Raw genomic sequence first — 19182 nt, 5'->3', positions numbered from 1 at the left:
AAAGTATTTAATGAGTAATTTAATATACATTGTTTTAAAACAAAAAAGTACTTGTGGAGAAGCTGGAACCAGAGAGCTGCAGGTCCCTGCCTCCTCCATAGTCCGTTTTTTGTCAGATTGGATGCTTCAAGCAGCCAATCTGTGGCAGGAACTCACTCTTTTTTAAATCAGTTGGAACTCTTTCTGCGCACGGGGGTTTTGTCAGATGCTCTTCACAATGTTCACCAAGCCAGCACTGGAGCTGACTGGTGGTAAGTATATCATGTGCAAGGATTATGTGTTATGTAAGAATTAACATCCTGTCCACTGTGTCTCTGGTACAGCAGGTTTAATTATCTAGTAATAAAAATAATGCATTAGTGCATGTTATATGCGGTCATTACTGGTTCTTGACACTTTTTGACCTCTGCCTTTAGATTTAATTAAGCTTGCACTTGACCTTTTCTATCCCATAACAGTTGTGACATTTAACCCAATTCCTGCTGCCTGCTATCAAGGGTTAATCAAATGCATAGCTTTTGTTCTCTCTTTGTAGCTGGGTACATTTCAGACTAGTAATTATGCTTTTTTCTGTTTTAGTCACAGCAATATGAAATAATCATTCTAAACAATCAAGTCACACTAGAATTCTAAACATGTTTACCTCCTCCATTGTAGTGATATCTCCCAAATGGCCTTAACAATGCAATTACATGACAAACCTACAATTTCTTCTACTTAATGATTAACACACATACTTATTGCAGATGACCCTCCTCCCTGTAATATGTATTACTCATCTAATTATAATGTCAAATAAACATACTTACCTATCACCTTGTGTCACAGTGCTCACACAGCTTTTCCATGAGATGACTGCCTTCCATAACGTGGATTATTGTGAATATGCCAAGGTGATGGCATGAGAAACATAGATACAGCCATTTTTATTATTACATTTATTTCCATTTTAGCTAAAATCAGTCACTCCAAAACACAACGTGGGAATTTGTAGACTTATTAGGCATGGCTTCCCACACGTATCCAGCCGGTAGCCACACAATGCAGGGTAATTATGAGGTGCATTTCCCCGGTGTAGCAGATGGCCAGCCCGGGCCCGATACAAAGACTCAAAGTTATATAGCGTACAAAGCTGCAATACTTCTTTGGGTATTATATGTAAACTTCTCTCCTGGTAGAATTAAAAGGGACAAATAAAAAAGCCAAATAAATCTCATTGTCAAGCATAAAAAAAGGTGTTTGATGAAAGAGTGTTCCGTAAAACATGCATTTATCGGTGCAACCCAAACACAGTGGCAAATGTATATATTCATCCATTAAAACAGCATGTTGTTCAATGGTCTAGAAGCACTTGTTATAGCTGTAAGTGAAATGTACAGGGTAACAATCAAAGATGACCAAATATCAAGTACAAAATGAAAAGCACCATAGCCTTAGCTCTCATTTTAAACATTTTTTTTCAAAATAGCTTTAATATATATATTTTTTTACCAGTGCAAATCTGTTACTGGACATTAGGTTTAACATGACATTTTTAAACAATTTACAATATTGCTTGTGCCATTTGTTTAATATATTTTAAATAAAATATTTTCACATAAAACAATACTTCTGACACAAAATGAAGTGTCGTATTAGGTTATTGTATATGAATAATAACAAGGAAGAGTATAGAAACCAGTCCTACAGCTTGCAAGCCCAGGAACCATAGCATGACTACAAAAAATATCAGTAGCACCGGCTCCACAGTCCTTTCGCCAAAATTCATCCGGCAGAAACCTACTCCTATCAGGATTTTATTGAGTTCACCAAAAAATGTCCCCATTTTTTTATAGTCATCTGTGACAAGCTCTACTGAGGCATTATCCTGGTTTGTTGTTGGAGTCTGCAAAGAAAGAACACAATGTATTAGATTTTTTTAAAGCTAACCACATTAAAAGATCTTATCCGACATTTGAAAAGCGATCTTCTCTTCTTAGCAATATTCAGGGGAGGAACCCACTATTGGTTCTTATAGTGATCAGACCACTTTCCAAACTTTCTGCCTGAACCATGTTTTGTACATAACCCAAATGTGTACAGAATTACACACATATATATAATTTGAACTTTTTAATCCTGGGGTTACAGTTAATCAGAAGACAAATACTAATAGTCACACAGACATTCACATCTGAAATAAAAGTGATTAGGATACTACTACTACGAGTCTCTTAAACATCAAAGTGTTTGTTATGGATGCTCTGGTGAAAACTGTACTGTTAAGTACAACACAGATTCTCATCAGCAAAGCCTTTGAGTAAAGCTGTTGGTGTAACAGGGTTCTGAAGACACGATTTCCGGAAGGCAAACTGAACAGAGGCCGTTTGACAACATCCTGTGCTATGTAATGGCAGGTGTGCACGTGTGACAAACAAAGGTTCCCCAGTAACCATAAAAGCTTTGCTAGAATAACGTAGACGAGAGCAGGAATAAACAAGGAAATTACAGCTTGATTAATGTCAGAGCAATCACTCTTTAATTGTAGGCACTGACCTCCATGGACTATGCCTCTTACTGCTGACACACACGCTATGATAGGGTAGGGCATCCAACACCTTACAGGTATCTTGAAGCTTCTGGTGCCAGTGACTTGAGAAGTAATAAACTATACGAAAACCATTCATATTGCGTAGTGCCCCAGAATACTCATGCTGGTCAATAGTATAGTAGAAGAACGCCTTGTGCACAATCACATGCTCTGTAGCACTCCCATTGAAGTCAATGAATCCCACCGAAATCAGCTGTGCATTCCGCTAGCGTATGTGTGACTGGCTGCCACTCATGCAAGACAATATCATCAGACAGAACACATTTGTAATACTGTTTTTAAAAAAATGTACGCGATAGTGACGGAAAAACCAAGATGTACTTGTTTGCATAACAGTGTATACACAGGTCTGCTAAGTAAACATCACCTTTGCATACTCATTTCTTTATATTTTGCTTGAGTGGTTTGTGTGCTATTAAGCGAGCACTTAATAAAACCAGTGTTTACTGTACACAGGCAGACATTCTTCACATGTTTGACATTACCAACTACTGGTCTAACTTGCACCGGTTGATAAGTACCACTGATACCATATCAAGGGTAGGGCATATGCTAAATGTGCTATTTAAATTTGGTGTTTATCATTATTCTTTTTACAAAGCACGAGCAAACGTACAGAAATGTACATGAGCCTAGATGCAGTTCTTTAAGGACAGGGTTAAGATCCTGAGTGTCATAATGCATGGGTGACATCTCTGTTTAACAAGATGTAAAGTTACATAACCTAGGACCCCGGAGGACTCTTCTCTATGGCTTAACATTTTCCATCTGAAGAGTAGACCTCAGAGGTCCTAGAAGCTTAAGTAACTAGATATTTCACGCTAGTGTAAAGCTCTTAAGAAAAGCATCTTCTGGATTTCTTGCAGGAAAAATAAAAACCCACATAATCTTTCTTTAGCCGCAGCCAAGAGTATAACGCTGTCCATCATGCATAGGTTGTTTCTGCTTCTGTTCAGCCAAAGCACTGATGTAGTTGAGAACAAAACAATCCAACAGGAAGGAACGTGCTCTGCTCATATAGCTGGTAGACTACACCTTCCCTGACAAGAAAAACACATCGACAACACCCTTCATTTACTAACAACACTAAGTACAGCCAGCAGAACCTAGATATGGTAATGTATTATCAACATTACTAAAACAACTGAGCACCAAGTTTACATTCCCAGAAAGCGGAAATTTCACGCATTTCCTTAAACATTTTGGGTCATTTTTTTCTAGGGTTTACTGAAAGTTTCAGCCTGGGTCTCCGGATTAGATGTTTAAAACAGGACACCTATGAATTCAACCTTCTGCCAGCTGCATAACAATTACTACAGTTCAGCAGAATGAATGCACAGCTTCTGTTAAGGGAATTAATTAAGCAGATTAAGAGGAGCCATAGGAACTACTATGGTTAACTAATTAATTCCCTTAATGCCAACTGCATGCGATTTCTAGGTATCATTTCGCTAATGTTGCTAAATATAACTCATACGGCAATTGTTTGCTTCGGGCTTATCTGGCAAACCAAGTCCCTTGGGTTACCTATTCAGGAAATAAAGCATGAAAATAACTATTGGCCTCAAGATTTTAAATAAATATGTTCTAGGTGACTACCCTACCACATGAATGGACATGGGGTCATTCTAACCCAATTGTGTAGATATCAATGGTGGTCAGCTTGTGTCTCCCTCGCGGTTAGGTAGACTATAACACCAGTGTCTGAAGAGAATGGGATAAGAATGTGTTTTAGTATCACAATGTGAAAAAGTAAAGACTGGCTTCCCTTGATATTTTCATATGGCCAGCTCTAAAGCCTAACACCTCGCTAAGAATAAAGTGGCAGAAGGAAGCATGTTGCATATCACCATGCCAACAACTAACACGGGAAAATCCTTGAGAGGGGGATGGTCGACATTTCTACGTCAATACGCTGTAAATGTGCGAAGGCCAAGATCCTGTACACAAACACTTAACTCATCTATTGTCAGAGAAAGCCGGTGATTATGTTTTGTTTCCGAAAGGCAACAGCGATTCAGATTAATGCAGAAGTCAAATAGGTGCGACCCTACTGGTACGTACAAAGTTAACAATCAGCGTCCAGTGAGCCTATCAATCGCATAACATGTATATATAATTTATATGATAAAACATAATTTTGTTTAAAAATTGTTTTATTAAAGCTTGGTTTGTGACATGGTGACCAAAAGGATAGAATAACATAATGGACTGGAACATGAATTCTCATTGGCATACATTGCGGAGTAGCCTAATACCTACATACACTGCATAAGTTTTATTAAGGGTCTTGGATATGTTAAAGAGCCAGAGATTTCTCAATGGTCAACGACAACAATAATAATGTCAGAATGCTACTGAAATATTCATTAGTCATGGCGTTAAAGGGACTGTTCCATCCACTCTGCTGAATTGTACACTTTTGTATCTAAATGCGGCATTAGAAATACAATTCCTAGTGCTGCTGGATGTCTAGACATTTCCCAGAAATAATTCTTTAATCAGGTGAAATTATTCCTCATTCATGTTTCAAGGGATGCTTAATTATCATGTGACAAAAGAAGGCATTGGTGAGTTGTGGTGAATAATGAAATGGCACACCCAGCAACATATTCTGACCTAAAATGACTAGGCCTTGGGGCGGCAGTCCTTTGCCTCAAAACAGGCGGTGCAGATCGCCATTTTGAGTGATTATCCTCCCCCAACCAGCCGTGTGCAGTGGCATAATGGGGCAGTTACAAGGATGCCTTGGCACAGCCCCATAGACCCTTATGACATCAAAGGTTTGTTAGCGTTAATTGGTAGAGAGTATAATTCATGTTTGGCTTACGTGTAACAGCAAGGGAATCATTTGAAAGACTGTAGAATGCAACATTGTCCAGAACAGGAAAAACCATTAGATTTTGGCTTATTAGGGATATTTTACTTCCAAGGAAGGAACACACGAGAAGCAAAAGTTTCCAGACACGGGCTCAGCGTACGGTAACTGCTAATTATGTTCCCTAAAAGGCTCCATCACCAGCACCCCTGGGTGTACTTGTGGTTATCATGTTTCCATTATTATACATTTTTTCAAGGAAATAGGTTTACTTTGCCAAGTTTGTGAACTGTGTTGCTACTGGAAAACCTGACTCCTCTTTGATTAACTCCAGACTTTAATGTTATAAATATTTGTTCTCTGATTTAAAAGCAAAGTAACGTTTTTGTAAATATTTATTAAATACTTAAGAAGTATGAGATGGCACACTTACACCCCCCCTGAAACAAACATTCTTTAAGAGAAGTGGGATCAATGATTATTAGTCTTTTCTCTTATGCAGAATCAGAAGTGGAAGTAGTTGACTGGTAGGTTAACATTTAGAGAGTGCGAGAGAGCGAATATGGGCACTGGGCAACACATTTCGTTCCCAAATTAAAAATGCCCCTGAAGTTTCGGCCGAAACCAAATAGAAAGGGAACATAATTTGTTGACCAAAAAGAAAAAAAATTTGAATAATTTTTGGCCCGTTGGCACATGTTATAATTATATATATATATATATATATATATATATATATATATATATATATATATATATATATATATATATATATATATATATACACACATAACATGTGCAAAGACAAAAAAAAAACAAACAACTTACTGAGATATAATAGATCGCTGCTTCCACTGGCATACTCACGGACAAAGTATCTATAAAGTACAGTATTCTAGCCAGTCCCTTTTTATCTAATCTCATGCATTCCACGCGGCGCTCGTTGAAGTATCAGGAGCGTTTGTAAAAGCAGCATTCATACATCAAGAAGTCGAGAGAGACACACCTATTGTATGACTAGGGAAAATCTGACAGGTCTACAGCACATGAAACGATCAGAGATTATACTTTATTGATGTGCTCACGCATGCCAATTAACATACGCCCATAAAAAAAAAAACATTCTGGGAATATTTGTGATTGTCAAATGTCACTTTAATAGTACAGCATACTAAGAAAAACAGGTATGAATACAAGGTATAATAAAACTCATGGAATCAGGCTTCCTATTTATTCTAAGCCGAATGACATTGTGCCATGCTAGGTCTGCCAATTCACCCATGTATAGGGTCCAATTCAGCATCAGTACTGCAAAAACACAGTTACTGTTTCCTGCATAGCAGCAACTATACACTATCTCACAAAAGTGAGTACACCCCTCACATTTTTGTAAATATTTTATTATTTATCTTTTTATGTGACAACACTGAAGAAATGACACTCTGCTACAATGTAAAGTAGTGAGTGTACAGCCTGTCTAACAGTGTAACTTTACTGTCCCCTCAAAATAACTCAACACACAGCCATTAATGTCTAAACCTTGGCAACAAAAGGGAGTACACCAAATTGGGCCCTAAGCGTCAATATTTTGTGTGGCCGCCATTAGGGTTTAGGTCTGGAGACATGCTTGGCCAGTCCATCACCTTTACCCTCAACATCTTTAGCAAGGCAGTGGTTGTCTTGGAGGTGCGTTTGGGGTTGTTATCATGTTGATTTCATGTTTCTGTGGTAAACATGGAGGTGCCCACTAAACCTAGGAATTGAGGTAATAAATACCGGTATGGCCGGCTTTGCAGCTGCCAGGACTCTGATATAATGATTATGTCCACCACATGTAATCAAGCCTCTTGTGAGTGTTATAGTCTGAGGAACAAAACATCTAACACAAACTTCAATAAATATAACAGTGCCCCCAGCTAAATAAAATGGGCCCTTGCAGAAAATCCACACGTAACAATCCACAATGACCATTTCCCATTTTCATATAATTTCATTTTCATAATTCCAAATTAAGTGCCACAGTGACTCAATCAGGTTATAGATTTATCTGGGTTGTGTTAGTGTATAAGTCCCAAGACCAACTAATCCAAATGAAAAAAGTCCCAAACGCTCCCAAGAATAACAAAAGAAATTCCCAAATGCCCCAATGTTTGGAATCCCATGTGGTATATGGGAGCAATGGAGAAAGTTAAGTGGCGTGCTAAAGTTAGATGTGTTTAGAAAAAAAAATGGCTGATATGAAAACCCTATATACAGGTCAGATATTTTGGGGATATGGGGTTATGCAACAGTATTGTACATTTCTATAAATATACAATGCACGAGGAAGCTGAGGTAGTGTGGTTTTATGCTCTCAAGGAGGCCAATTTCTAAAGGAAGTAGCTCACCAGAGGTTAGACTTAAACTACTGTTACTTTGATTCATATTTTTATTTTAAGAGTAGAAATATTTTCTTGACAGTAACACAAATGGCAGTGTAAATATGAGACTCATTTATTTACACTAAATAACCAGTATTATAGCTAAAAACATTACAAAAATGTAGAGGCCAAAATGAAAAATAATAAAAAAAAATCTACTTTTTGTTTTAATAATGCAAAAAGCAAGATGCCTGCCAACATTTGGTAGGCAATGTGCTCAATGCCAATTATCAAGTCCTGTTCAACACATTTTCCATGAAAGGAACTCAGGATCTGCATGGTTATCTATATGTCAATGTATCTCACCACTTGTTAAGCTTCTGACTGTTACTAATTTGTTCAGGCATCCTTTGTAAGGGAAGGTAAAAAGAAAGGAGAGAAATTGAGGGCAGGAAATGGATTACGTAATGCTGCTACTATCACACAGACACAGATATTAACTCCCAAGAAGTGAACTTTTAAACTAAGTATGTACATTTTCACTTAACGAATTTAGTTATGCTAAAAGTAGTGCGGCTGCTGGATACAGTAGTACACTTAGAACTGAAGTGGGTTTTCATGTGGAGGAAAGGAAAGAGGCTACAGGATAGTGTTATGTAAGCATTGGGGGTTGCTCAATAGTGTTGTGTGCAAGGGTTAGAAGGGCTCCTAGAAAGGGTTGTCCATGTGTGTGGGGGCTGAATCTAGTACATAAAATATTCAGAAGAGGCACATAATGTAAATATAGACTTACTGTATTCAAGGTTGTATTTAAAGCCTCCAAGTTGTGTGTTATTAAACATTAGTAGTATGTAGTAGCCGTTTTTTTAATAATTCGCAAATTAATATCTGGTAACAGAGTCTCTTTTAGTAAGCCACATTGTTGTTAATACCAATACAATTAACCTAACTTCCTTAAATGTGTAAGTTGATTTAATATTAATATGATCTCTGGGTTTCATCCAGAGACTCTGGTGAAGCAACATTTTTCTGGTTCTCCAGATAACGGTGCTCTGTCTTGGTTGCGAGAGTGGTGTTCAGGCACGCACCCTCACCACCCTATTTGCCCTCAACCCCCATACAAATGTAAGCTACCTGGGATCAGTCCTACCCTTGTATATTGAGAATTCTGCCCCTCACAGTCACAGTCACAACATTTTATCAGACTGTGAAGTATGAACAAACGCAACAATTTTGATGACACAGCTCAAGCATTTAAGCAGTAGTGGTAGCAAAATGTATCGTCAATGGTTTTTGAAAAATAGCATGGAGCAGCACTTTGTTCCCAGAGGAGACTACTCTGGAAATAACTGTGTTTTCGTTGGAGGCCATATGCATCATATGCTTTAATAGTTATCTGTCCTTAAGAAGGGGGTAAATCACATTTTTTCCCTAGGAACAAATCTGCTCAACTATATTCAGCACGTGTTTGTATCACAGACACAGAGAATGCAGGTAACATATCAACGTTCAATGTGAAGGACAGCAACCTGATGAAAAGTGTAGAAACTGGTAAAAGTATTGGATTGTGTATTAGAATGCTATCAGAACACACTGCACAATCAAATTAGACTAGTTATACCAAGGCAAACATTGCAAGATCTGAAACAGGAGAACCTGGCCGGAGTCCCAGGAGCTGCACCTCCTCCCTTCAACCTTGACCAAGTTATTTTGAGTATCTTTTCTGGGTGCAAGGCAGGAAAGAGATAACATTCACAACGATTTCTATAGCTATAAGTCTGTCTGTGAATATGCAGCACAACACTGTTCTCACAATTCTTTGTGCCTGTCATTCTATTCTAGAATCTATGTTTTCTTCACTATTCCTAATTGGATTGTGTTTCAATGAGAAGTCCTCACCACTATGCCGTAGCGGGGCATACTCCATACCATTTAGTATTACCATTTAGTAATGAACCCAGCTGCACATTGTCCATGCCATAAGCAAAGCTTCACAAGCGTCTTCCTTTTCTAATGTGTAAAACTGTTCCAAGTGTTGGATCAACAGGAAGATATTTTTGGAGATACGCCGAGAATGATATTTGAGCTTTGGGATCTTAATGGTTCGCAGGCACTAAAATAACCTCTGCTGTATTATTATTTGAACAAATAATTTAGAGTTATTTAGAGTTATAGGAGCTGCAGAAGTTGTGGAATATGGAACAATTAAGAGACAGCCGGATCAGTCCATCCTCATATGTCCCTATAAAGCACTCAATGTAAAGAACCGGCAACATTTTAGTTCCAATAGATGCCAGGCTTCAAGAGTCTTGGTCCTGCTACAATGTTTTTAATCAATAATAAAAAGCCAAAACATACAACATCCAGAAGAAACAGGTCCATATTCCACATCTAGAGCACTAAAAACATAGCATTTTAAAATAGCTGATAGATAATATTATAGTCATAACATTACAAAACTGTCATTAACTGCTACCTATGAAACAGGATGAGTTGTCATTTTTCTGTTTGATATTCCTATGCCTAAAATGACACAATGCGAAGCAATAAAAAAGTGACCCACGCCAGAATTAGTTTTTACGTTTCTAGTGCAGCAGGAAATATTACTTTTGTGACTCCTATGCATGGGCTGCTCCCTTTAACAATCACACTCCATTTATAAACTCCGAGTGAAGACAGAAAGGACATGGCTGTGGCAGTAAATCTTGATAATTACTAGATACACTTTAGCAATTCTGCAATGCATTGTGTTATGACATCATTTTAAGCAGGGGGATTGGATACACTGTTGAAAAATGACCTAAGTCCATCAAGTTCAACCCTTCTACCTAACCTTCCTATTCTTGATCCAAAAGAAGGCAATCAGGGAGAAAAAATTCCTTCTTGACTCCAAGAGGCAATCTGATTTCTCCTTGGATCAAAAAGCTCTAGAATATTAATTCTATTTATAGCCCTGTATGTCATGCCTTGCTAGGAAAATATCTAGGCCCCTTTTGAAGGTATCTAATGTATTTGATAACACCACCTCCCTTGGAAGTGAATTCCCTACCTTTATTGGCCTCACTGTAAAGAATCCCTTCCTTTATCGTCTAAAGGTTTGAGCTATTCTTTATGGCAATGCTAATGAAGACATTTTTCTCCATAACATTTCATGGACCTGTTGGTCACTCTGTGTGATTAAGACCAAGCCATTCTCTTGTTTCCCACAAGGCAGTATGATAAATAGTCAGCGTGTATGCCAAGTAAATTGGGCTAAGATACCAGAGCTAGATAATATACAAATGATACATGTGACAGAATGACCTGTCATACAGGGCCCCAAGGTATTCAGATGGCTCCATTCTGGCTGTCAAGCAAAGATAGCACGGGTAGGAACTCCATTGTTTAATTAATCCCATCAATAGGATTGCTGCCAGGAGATTAAAGGTTGGGTTGTCTACATGCACCTGTTTATCAATGTTAATTTATGTTAATGAAGTTCTGTGGATATATGAGTATGTACTGCTGTACTCAATTCAAAGTAGTTGCGTCTACTTATTGGGTACTCATAGCAGGGTTCCAAGGAGCGCATACTGGCTGATGCTGGAAGTTATTCCGGGGACAACAGGAGGATACATGTGGGTGATCTCTGGGAGTTACTACAGCTCTCTTGGTGAACCTGTTACAATACATAATGCAGCTGGCTTAAAAACACTCTTATGTGAACATTCCAATTGTTTTGGAATACACAATATTTTTGAACTTGAATGAAAGCAATTTTAAACCATCACAAACGTATAGGAAATGAATAACAAAAGAGGCAATTCAATATTCATTTGATTCTGTGGTTTGTTTTATGAAGAATCAAAGGATACAACCACGTTCGTTTTTTCTTTCTAGGAGGCATTTTACAGTTATGTAACGTGCAAATACAAATCTAATTTAAAGACACTGACAGAGTCACAAGAACGAGTCAAACAAAAGCCTCCTTATGAAAGGAACACTGGGGTGTAGTGCTAAATGTGGATCAGTAAAAACATTCCATGGCAACCAATGGCAACAAACGTTTAACGCTATGCACCTGTATTGCTACAGTTTTCTTTTAGGAATATGGGTTTGCGTAGAGATGCTTATCCTTCTGGCCCTAAAGGGTTAAAATACGTCATTGTCTAATTGGCTCACTAAAAAAAAGCAAATCTTGTTGAAGGACTTCGGTTCTTGTAGCTCTGATCTGAAATTGACAAAGAGTGCAATACTGATCTTCCTGGATACTTAGCGAAGGATGACCTGCAATGCCCTTTAACCGGGATACATAGAAAACCCAATAACCGCTATTAACTGGGATTTTGGTGCTCTTGAATGTATCTATAGCTTAATTTTGTGCCCCCATCAGAAGGTCCATAAACAGACATTGCATGGAATGCCACAAGTGTGTCTGAAACCTCCAGCATTACGCGAAAGTGACATCATAACTTACTTCCTAGCGTGGGTTCAATGACCTTGTTTAGATCTGCCAAAAACACAGAAATGGTACAGGTTTCCAATAGCCTGGGAAAGGGCGGACCTCCTTTTAACTTTTTCTTTAGTAAACATGTCCACACCCGAGTGCTACTGCTACTAAAATCTTGCGTTCTTATAACAGAAGAAAGAAAAGTTTCCATTGTAAATTGGTTGATGACATGGGACATTGGAAGTTAGCACCTCCCCCATGTTGCCTGCATCATATAAAATATGCAAAGATTAGAAAAAAATGCAAAACCCAAGCAGAAGATCAGGAACTCTAGGGCAGGTGCATTCTAGGGATAACCATGTTACAAATGCACATCAACTGGCCTGCTGAACCATTTCATACATATGACTAATGTTATATGATCAGAAAACCTGGAGTCTTTGCCCTTGTCTCAAGTTCTCAGTTTGAACTGTCAGATTGTCAGGGTCTCGCAGGTCAGCAGATTACCTACTTACTGGTCCGGACTGGGGAATAAATCTGGCCCTTGCTGACTTTGTGATGTACATGCAGATGCCTGATGGCTACGCTGTTACAGTTTTGTAGTTTTATCGGCTGCAAGCTACAGGACCACATCTACTGCATGAGCAGCAGAAAAGGTCATTGGGTAGCATCTTTGGGCATTGGCCCACCAGTCGTTTGTCCAGTTTACTGGATGGCCAGTCTGGGCTTGCTTAAGTTGTTATAATACTATACTAGAAGACTATTAAGTGCTTCATACTTGGCTTAAATACAGAGTAGGCTTATTACGAAGGTCTTCAGGTATGATTAGGTATGATTCATTACCACTGAAACTTGCTGGGAAGAAGGTTTGTAAGTTAGCCGGTCACACTAGATTCTGAATGATCAAAGGACTATGTTTATATTTGACAATCCAGAACATGTTATTAAAGGGAACACCCACCACATGTTTTTATGGTTCTTCTTCAATGAAAGCATTAATGATGTAAGAAATACTAAAAGGTCCATAACTTTATTTCTTGGTACAACTCACTGATGGACCTCTTCTACTTTTGTAGCTAGTCCTTGTGACCTGGAAGCATGTTAGTAGGTACCCTAAATAAGTAAATATGCTGCAAAGGACAAAAAAAACCCCAAAGCAAGTAACAAAAATGCTTCAAATGGAGCCAAGGGAGACAACCTATGGATTATTCACAACCTCACGTCTCAAAGTCGGTAAAGTCAGCAAAAATCAAATATTCACGGTAATAGTCTCTTTCAAGATCTCTCTGTAGAAAATACATACAGGATAGGCCTACATACTTCAAGAAAGCTATAGCGCTTACTAGATGTTTAGGCAACATGACGAGATGACACAACCTGTAATGCCTAGCATTCTGAGGCTTTGAGACGCATAGCACACGGAAACACGTTTGACTAGACTCAAATCCCAGGGTAAAACTAAACATACCAGTTAAAGATCAAACGCAGAAGATAAGCGGACAGTCTTTAAATAGTTTATAAAATGTAAGTACCACGGAAGCCTTATAAACATGTAGTTGTTTGAAGATAGTTCTAGATATGAAGTTCTGCTCAAGGTTACTGACGAGGGAAGGTTGTACCGAAATACGCATGAACCCCAAGTGTCTCTATTTATATTCAATATAACGATTATTGGTGGGCAGCCTACAAGAAACTCGGATTTTGGGGGAAACGAGGCTGTCACCTGCTTATGTGTTACATGATGGGGTGTACACGCTCACATAGTGTCTCCTTTTTCGCTGACTGGTCTGGATAAATGATCACCAACAGAAGAATTACTTATGTTTACATGAATTGGATTAAATCAAAGGGACACTCCAGCCACCATACGCAGTTAATGTATATTCAAGCTGAGAGGTCTCTATAAATGTATATAGTGTCCCCCTTGCAAATTTATTTGGGGGGGTCTGCAGAATCCCAATATCCATTTGCCCCTTTGCCTACCCTCTAGAAGACATCTCCTGTCACACAATATACTTACCCCTCCAGTCAGCTCAAGGGAACATTGCTTGGGGGCTTGGGAGATCCCCCCCCCAACCAAAAAGTATTTAAATATGTATTCTTTTTTTTTTTTTTTTTGACAAGCTCCCTGGTAAATTGAATATCACTTTAAAAGTAAAGGTTTCGGGTGATGAAACTTCCAATGGAAAGTTGAAATAAAGCAATTAAGTTGTAAAGATATATAGTATATACTCAAAGCTAAGGATTTTTTGACCTACTTTACAAATTAGTCAAATTAGCAATTGACATTTCTAATTTAGGTCACAAGGAGAAAATTAGATTTTGGCAATTTATGATGGCATTTAAAAATATAGTTAGATTATTACACATACAACATATGCGTTATATCTTTATATACCGTATTTGCTCGATTATAAGACGAGGTTTTTTTCAGAGCAAATGCTCTGAAAAATACCCCTCATCTTATAATCGGGGTCGTCTTATAATCAGACCTCAAATAGGTCTGACTATGAGACGACTAAGATCCAGATCCCCTGCAGCTGCAGGGGACCTGGATCCTCCTGTCGTCCCCCCCCCCGCCCCACTTACCGGTACTTCTGAGTCCCCGGTGTGTAGCTGGAGCAGCGTGTAGATGTCTACGCAATTCGCGTAGACAACTTCCGCTGCAGCAGGAAGGAGGTGTGGCTAGCAGCGGGGGTTGTCTGCGTCCATCGCGTGTTAAATCGGGGGCATAAGGCATTTCTGGAGGCAGAGTGCTCTGTAAAATGCCTTTTAACCCCCTTAATGCCACTCTGCCTCCAGAAATGCCTTTTTAACCCTCTATACGCCACTCTGCCTCCCGAATGCCTTAAACCTCCATATATGCCACTCTTCCCCATAATATGCCTTTTAACCCTCTAAATGCCAGAGTGGCATATAGGGGTATAAGGCATTTCTGGAGGCAGAGTGGCACATAGGGGGTCAAAAGGCATATCATGGGGCACAGTGGCATATAGGGTTAAAAGGCATATCATGGGGCACAGTAGTATTTAGAGGGTTAAAAGGCATATCATGGGGCACAGTGGCATATAGGGGGTATAAGGCATTTCTGGGGCAGATGTGCATAACTGGGGGGTAGGTTGGAAAATAGAAGGAAATAAAACCAAAATATTTTTCTCAGTCATAGCTTTTTTTAAAAAAAATAGTTTAGATGAATTAACATTTACTGGTAAAACATTTTTCCTATAGGGTCCTCTTATATTCAGGCTTTTTCTTTTTTTCCTAAATTAATATTCAGATTTGGGGGGTCGTCTTATAATCAGGGTCGTCTTATAATCGAGCAAATACGGTATATATTATATAAATTACGTATGTTACCACAAAGTCACGGAATTCAGTTTCCTTACAGCTTTTTCTCATTATGCTTCAACTACTTTACAATGGAAACAGGAGGCTGATTTCTGAGATGGAAATGGTCCAAACCCTGATGCAAAAGTAAGTCTAATTGGGTTTACTGGTAAAGAGAAATTCTGGTCCAAAGGGGGTAAAAGTGGAACAAATGGCAAAACCATTGCAGTGGTTACTATGACAACTGCACCATGGTCTGTTAGCTCAAGATTTGCTTAACCTTTAACCGTAAGGACGCCACTGCAAGGCTTTAGCAATGAGCTGACACAGCGGCAAGTCGATCATATTAGTAAAACGACCATTCGTGGAAACCCAAGTGTGTTCTCCATCCCCAAGAAATGCCGAACGCTTTATTTCTTTGTTCACCACATAGTTTTACAAATAAAAATAAAATCTCGAGCACACAATAAAGGAACGGAGCGAGGAAGGTAGGGCTCCTGACAAACACCAGTAAACCCAAGATCAATTCATGGATTCCTTTCCTGAATTAAGCAAATACAGCAAAAGTCGCTGTCAGCGAAAGCCACTAATTTAATTGAATACAAGCTCTGGGCAAAAACCTTAAAAACACAGAGCTTCTGGAAAATCTCCCTTTGATCTTAAAAAGAGTATCTTGGATGGAAACAGAGTTTGTTTCGTGTTTTCCTCCTCTATGACCCTCTGTAGGAAGCACCTGCCGGTTCCTCTGCGTTGTTCTCTGCCAAGTCCTTTTTTTTTTTTTTATACAAATAACGGCAGCAAATATACTGTCTTTTTGTGCGATTTCTGCTTGGTAGTGGATATGCCTGTAAGATGTATACAGATGTCATGCAGCACTATTTTGTGTTATTTAGAACTGCTTTGCGGTATTAAAGTAATTCTCAGGCCAGCACGGGGGTGTAAAGGATTCTTCCAAAATCCACACTTTACAAACAACACACTGGGGGCTGAATGACCCGACTTTGTAACGTTTATACAAAATTATAATTGTAAATAAAAACAAAAACAGAACAAAAGCCTAAGAATTTTAACCATTTGCTAAGGATTGTGGGTTCCTTACCAGTCAACTTTCACATAGTGTCAAGTTCCACATTCTTTGTTTCAATATATATATATACACACACATACAGATACATACATATACACACATACACAGTAATAGCAGTAAGCCAGCACCAGTACATACTCTAACCATATGCATTTGTACAGATCAGTGATGTGTTATGGGACTGGTGCTTCAGTCCTATGCTGATCCCAGCAGCCTGCAGCGATGAGCCATCACCATTCCTAAACACACTTCCCCGCACATAGTAATTGACATTTGCCACCCGCCGTACACACGGTGCCCATACGGTACAGACATGCAGCAGCCTCTGCTCCATTCGGTGCCCGTCTCACCTGCTGCTGGGTGCCGCTGTACGTGCTGTCCGCAGTGTCCCCTCTGCCCTGTGATCCGGGGGCAAACCTTTTGCTCCAGGTCTCCGCAGAGCCCCCGCGCTCCTCCTGGCACCCATTGGCATTGCTGTGCTGTTCCAATGACGACCTGCTGGTATGCTCCATGCTGTACTCTCACTGTTCTCTCATTCCTCCCAGCTGTGTGCTTGGTCTCCCGGGGCAGGATTTGAACTCCGCCCCCACCCACCCGAGTTCCAGCCCCAGGGAGCCGCGCCCCGCGGCAGTGTCAGCCGGTCGGTGGGCAGTGTGCGCTGTGCTGCCCGTGCCTGGCTCCGTATTTCGCGCAGCGAGTGACTCCGGGGCAGTGACGGGACTGCTTCCTGCATGAGCGCGCGCCTGGCAGTGCTCGTGCCCACAACGTCCGTTCACATCGGCGAGGAGCGGTTGGGAAGTGCGACGGGCGCTCTGTTCATTAGCTTCACATCCTGCTTTGCCGTGCTTGGCAAGCATTCCCAGCAAGTATCTGTATCATGTGGTATCACATGGGTATAGCTCCGGGAGCATTCTGCGCCTCTTTATGTGCTGTATGGTGATGTCATACATTAGCCACCGAAGCACGCGAATTAACGAAGGAGCGTTCAAGTCTCTTTCTCCACCCACAGGGTCTTCATGGATGACCTGAGGAGACATCATAAAAGCCCCCCACCAACCCAACTGGTTGAAGCCCAATGAGGACTTAACATTGTATGCCTCCCGAGTGGTGGACGGGCTCTCTTTGGGACCAAAAAGCTTCTGCCCATCGTCCATTCCATGATGTCACTTTCTTCTAGTAGAGCACAATGTTTGCTGCATATGAGTGAAGTGACCCTAGCAGTCCACACCATAGAAAAGTGCATTCAGATATAAAAACAGATGGGTCTGTTTAAAAATTCAGTTTCTTAAATAAATGACTTACATTACATGACTTGCGATGGCGTGGGGGGGGAATCGCCCCCTATAACTTTTTGCCAGCCCAACTTTGCTAGTGGCCAGAATGGAAATAGACCAAGAAGTGAGTTACTGTGGCGGCCAAGTCTGCCCTTTTTTATTGTAATTGAAGTGTTAATACATACTAAAACACATCAAAATTTGGTGATTTGCAGGTTATCATTTATATTAGGAAGTACGTGAGATAATTGAGTTTTGTCTCAGAATAAATTAATTTTGCTGACTATAGGTTCCTGCAACTTCTGTTTTATTTTTGTGGGGAGGTTGTTACCTAGCAACAGTTGGTAAAGTAGCACGCAACCGCTAGTCACCTTCAAGAGGTTACATTTGCAGAATCTTTAATAATGGTGTAACTCCCTTACCGAGGATATTTTGTTCCCCAAAAACATAGGCCCTTTTTACGTTACGATTTTTTAACCATGATATTTTTTTTGCCATACAAATGATATATTGTTTTTTCAAGACAGATTCTTTAATTTCAAGACTTTCTTCTTTTGATGTATAGTCCAACATTTAGTATGAATAATACATTAAAATAAAATTCCCCACATGTGTAGGTTTTTTTCTAATGGTTTTTGGAAACTACTGGGAACAAAATGGAACATAACCATTCCCTTTTCCAAACTTGAAACGTTCAACTTTATTTTGTGAGACCCATGTCTCATTTGCATACCTAGGAGCTTCTTTGCTACGGCTACCAGGAGCCTTCCCTTGCGGGACGCAGCCAGGACTGCACACTGACGTCAGCGGGCGGTCCCGCTCACGTTGGTGGGCGGTCACGCTGCCGTTGGGGGAGTTCCCGCTGACGACAGCTGGAAACACCTATTTAAAGGGGAAATGGGCGGGGAGCGGGGCATGTCAAGACCACGCGACCCAGAGGATTCGTGTCTTGACCCCCGGAGAAGCAGCACTCACCTGGGCAGTCTCCTGGTCAAACCCGGAGAGTTCCCAGGTATGCTCATTTGGGACTGTTTAGCAGCCCACCAGCTCTGGTAACTTTAGGCAGCAATAATTTTTAACTTTTCTGAGGCTGCTGATCAGTCTCTGATCAATCAGCAGCACTCATTCCCCATGAATATAGTCTTGCGTTAAGTTTAAATGCAAGGCTTCCATTCATGAAGGAAGTCTCGCACGATCATGTCGTTGTGCAAGACTTTCAGCATTGGGGGCTGAAGTTCCTGAGGACTGCACTGGAAAAGATTGGATAACGATGTGGGCAGGCGTGTACACCTCGCTA

General features: G+C 40.0%; 1 protein-coding gene across 1 annotated transcript; it reads right to left on the bottom strand.

Moving 5' to 3' along the window:
• Window positions 1–913: 913 nt before the first annotated feature.
• On the bottom strand, window positions 914–17410 carry FAM241A (family with sequence similarity 241 member A). The gene is made up of 2 exons (XM_053461512.1): window positions 16962–17410; window positions 914–1885 (listed from the first exon to the last, which is right to left on the bottom strand). The coding sequence occupies exons 1-2, from the start codon at window positions 17121–17123 to the stop codon at window positions 1640–1642; spliced, it is 408 nt and encodes a 135-aa protein (XP_053317487.1). The 5' UTR covers window positions 17124–17410; the 3' UTR covers window positions 914–1639.
• Between the last annotated feature and the right edge of the window lie 1772 nt (window positions 17411–19182).

Source organism: Spea bombifrons, chromosome 1 (assembly GCF_027358695.1).
Source record: "Spea bombifrons isolate aSpeBom1 chromosome 1, aSpeBom1.2.pri, whole genome shotgun sequence".
NCBI classification, from domain to species: domain Eukaryota; kingdom Metazoa; phylum Chordata; class Amphibia; order Anura; family Pelobatidae; genus Spea; species Spea bombifrons.
The sequence above is the reverse complement of the archived record's forward strand: the minus strand, read 5'-3'. Positions and strand labels throughout refer to the sequence as shown.

Coding starts and splice junctions, on each gene's coding strand:
- FAM241A (XM_053461512.1), bottom strand. CDS start 17,123: ATGGAGCATACCAGCAGGTCGTCATTGGAACAGCACAGCAATGCCAAT. Junction 1,886..16,961: donor ACAGCGGCACCCAGCAGCAG/GTGAGACGGGCA, acceptor CTTTCTTTGCAG/ACTCCAACAACAAACCAGGA.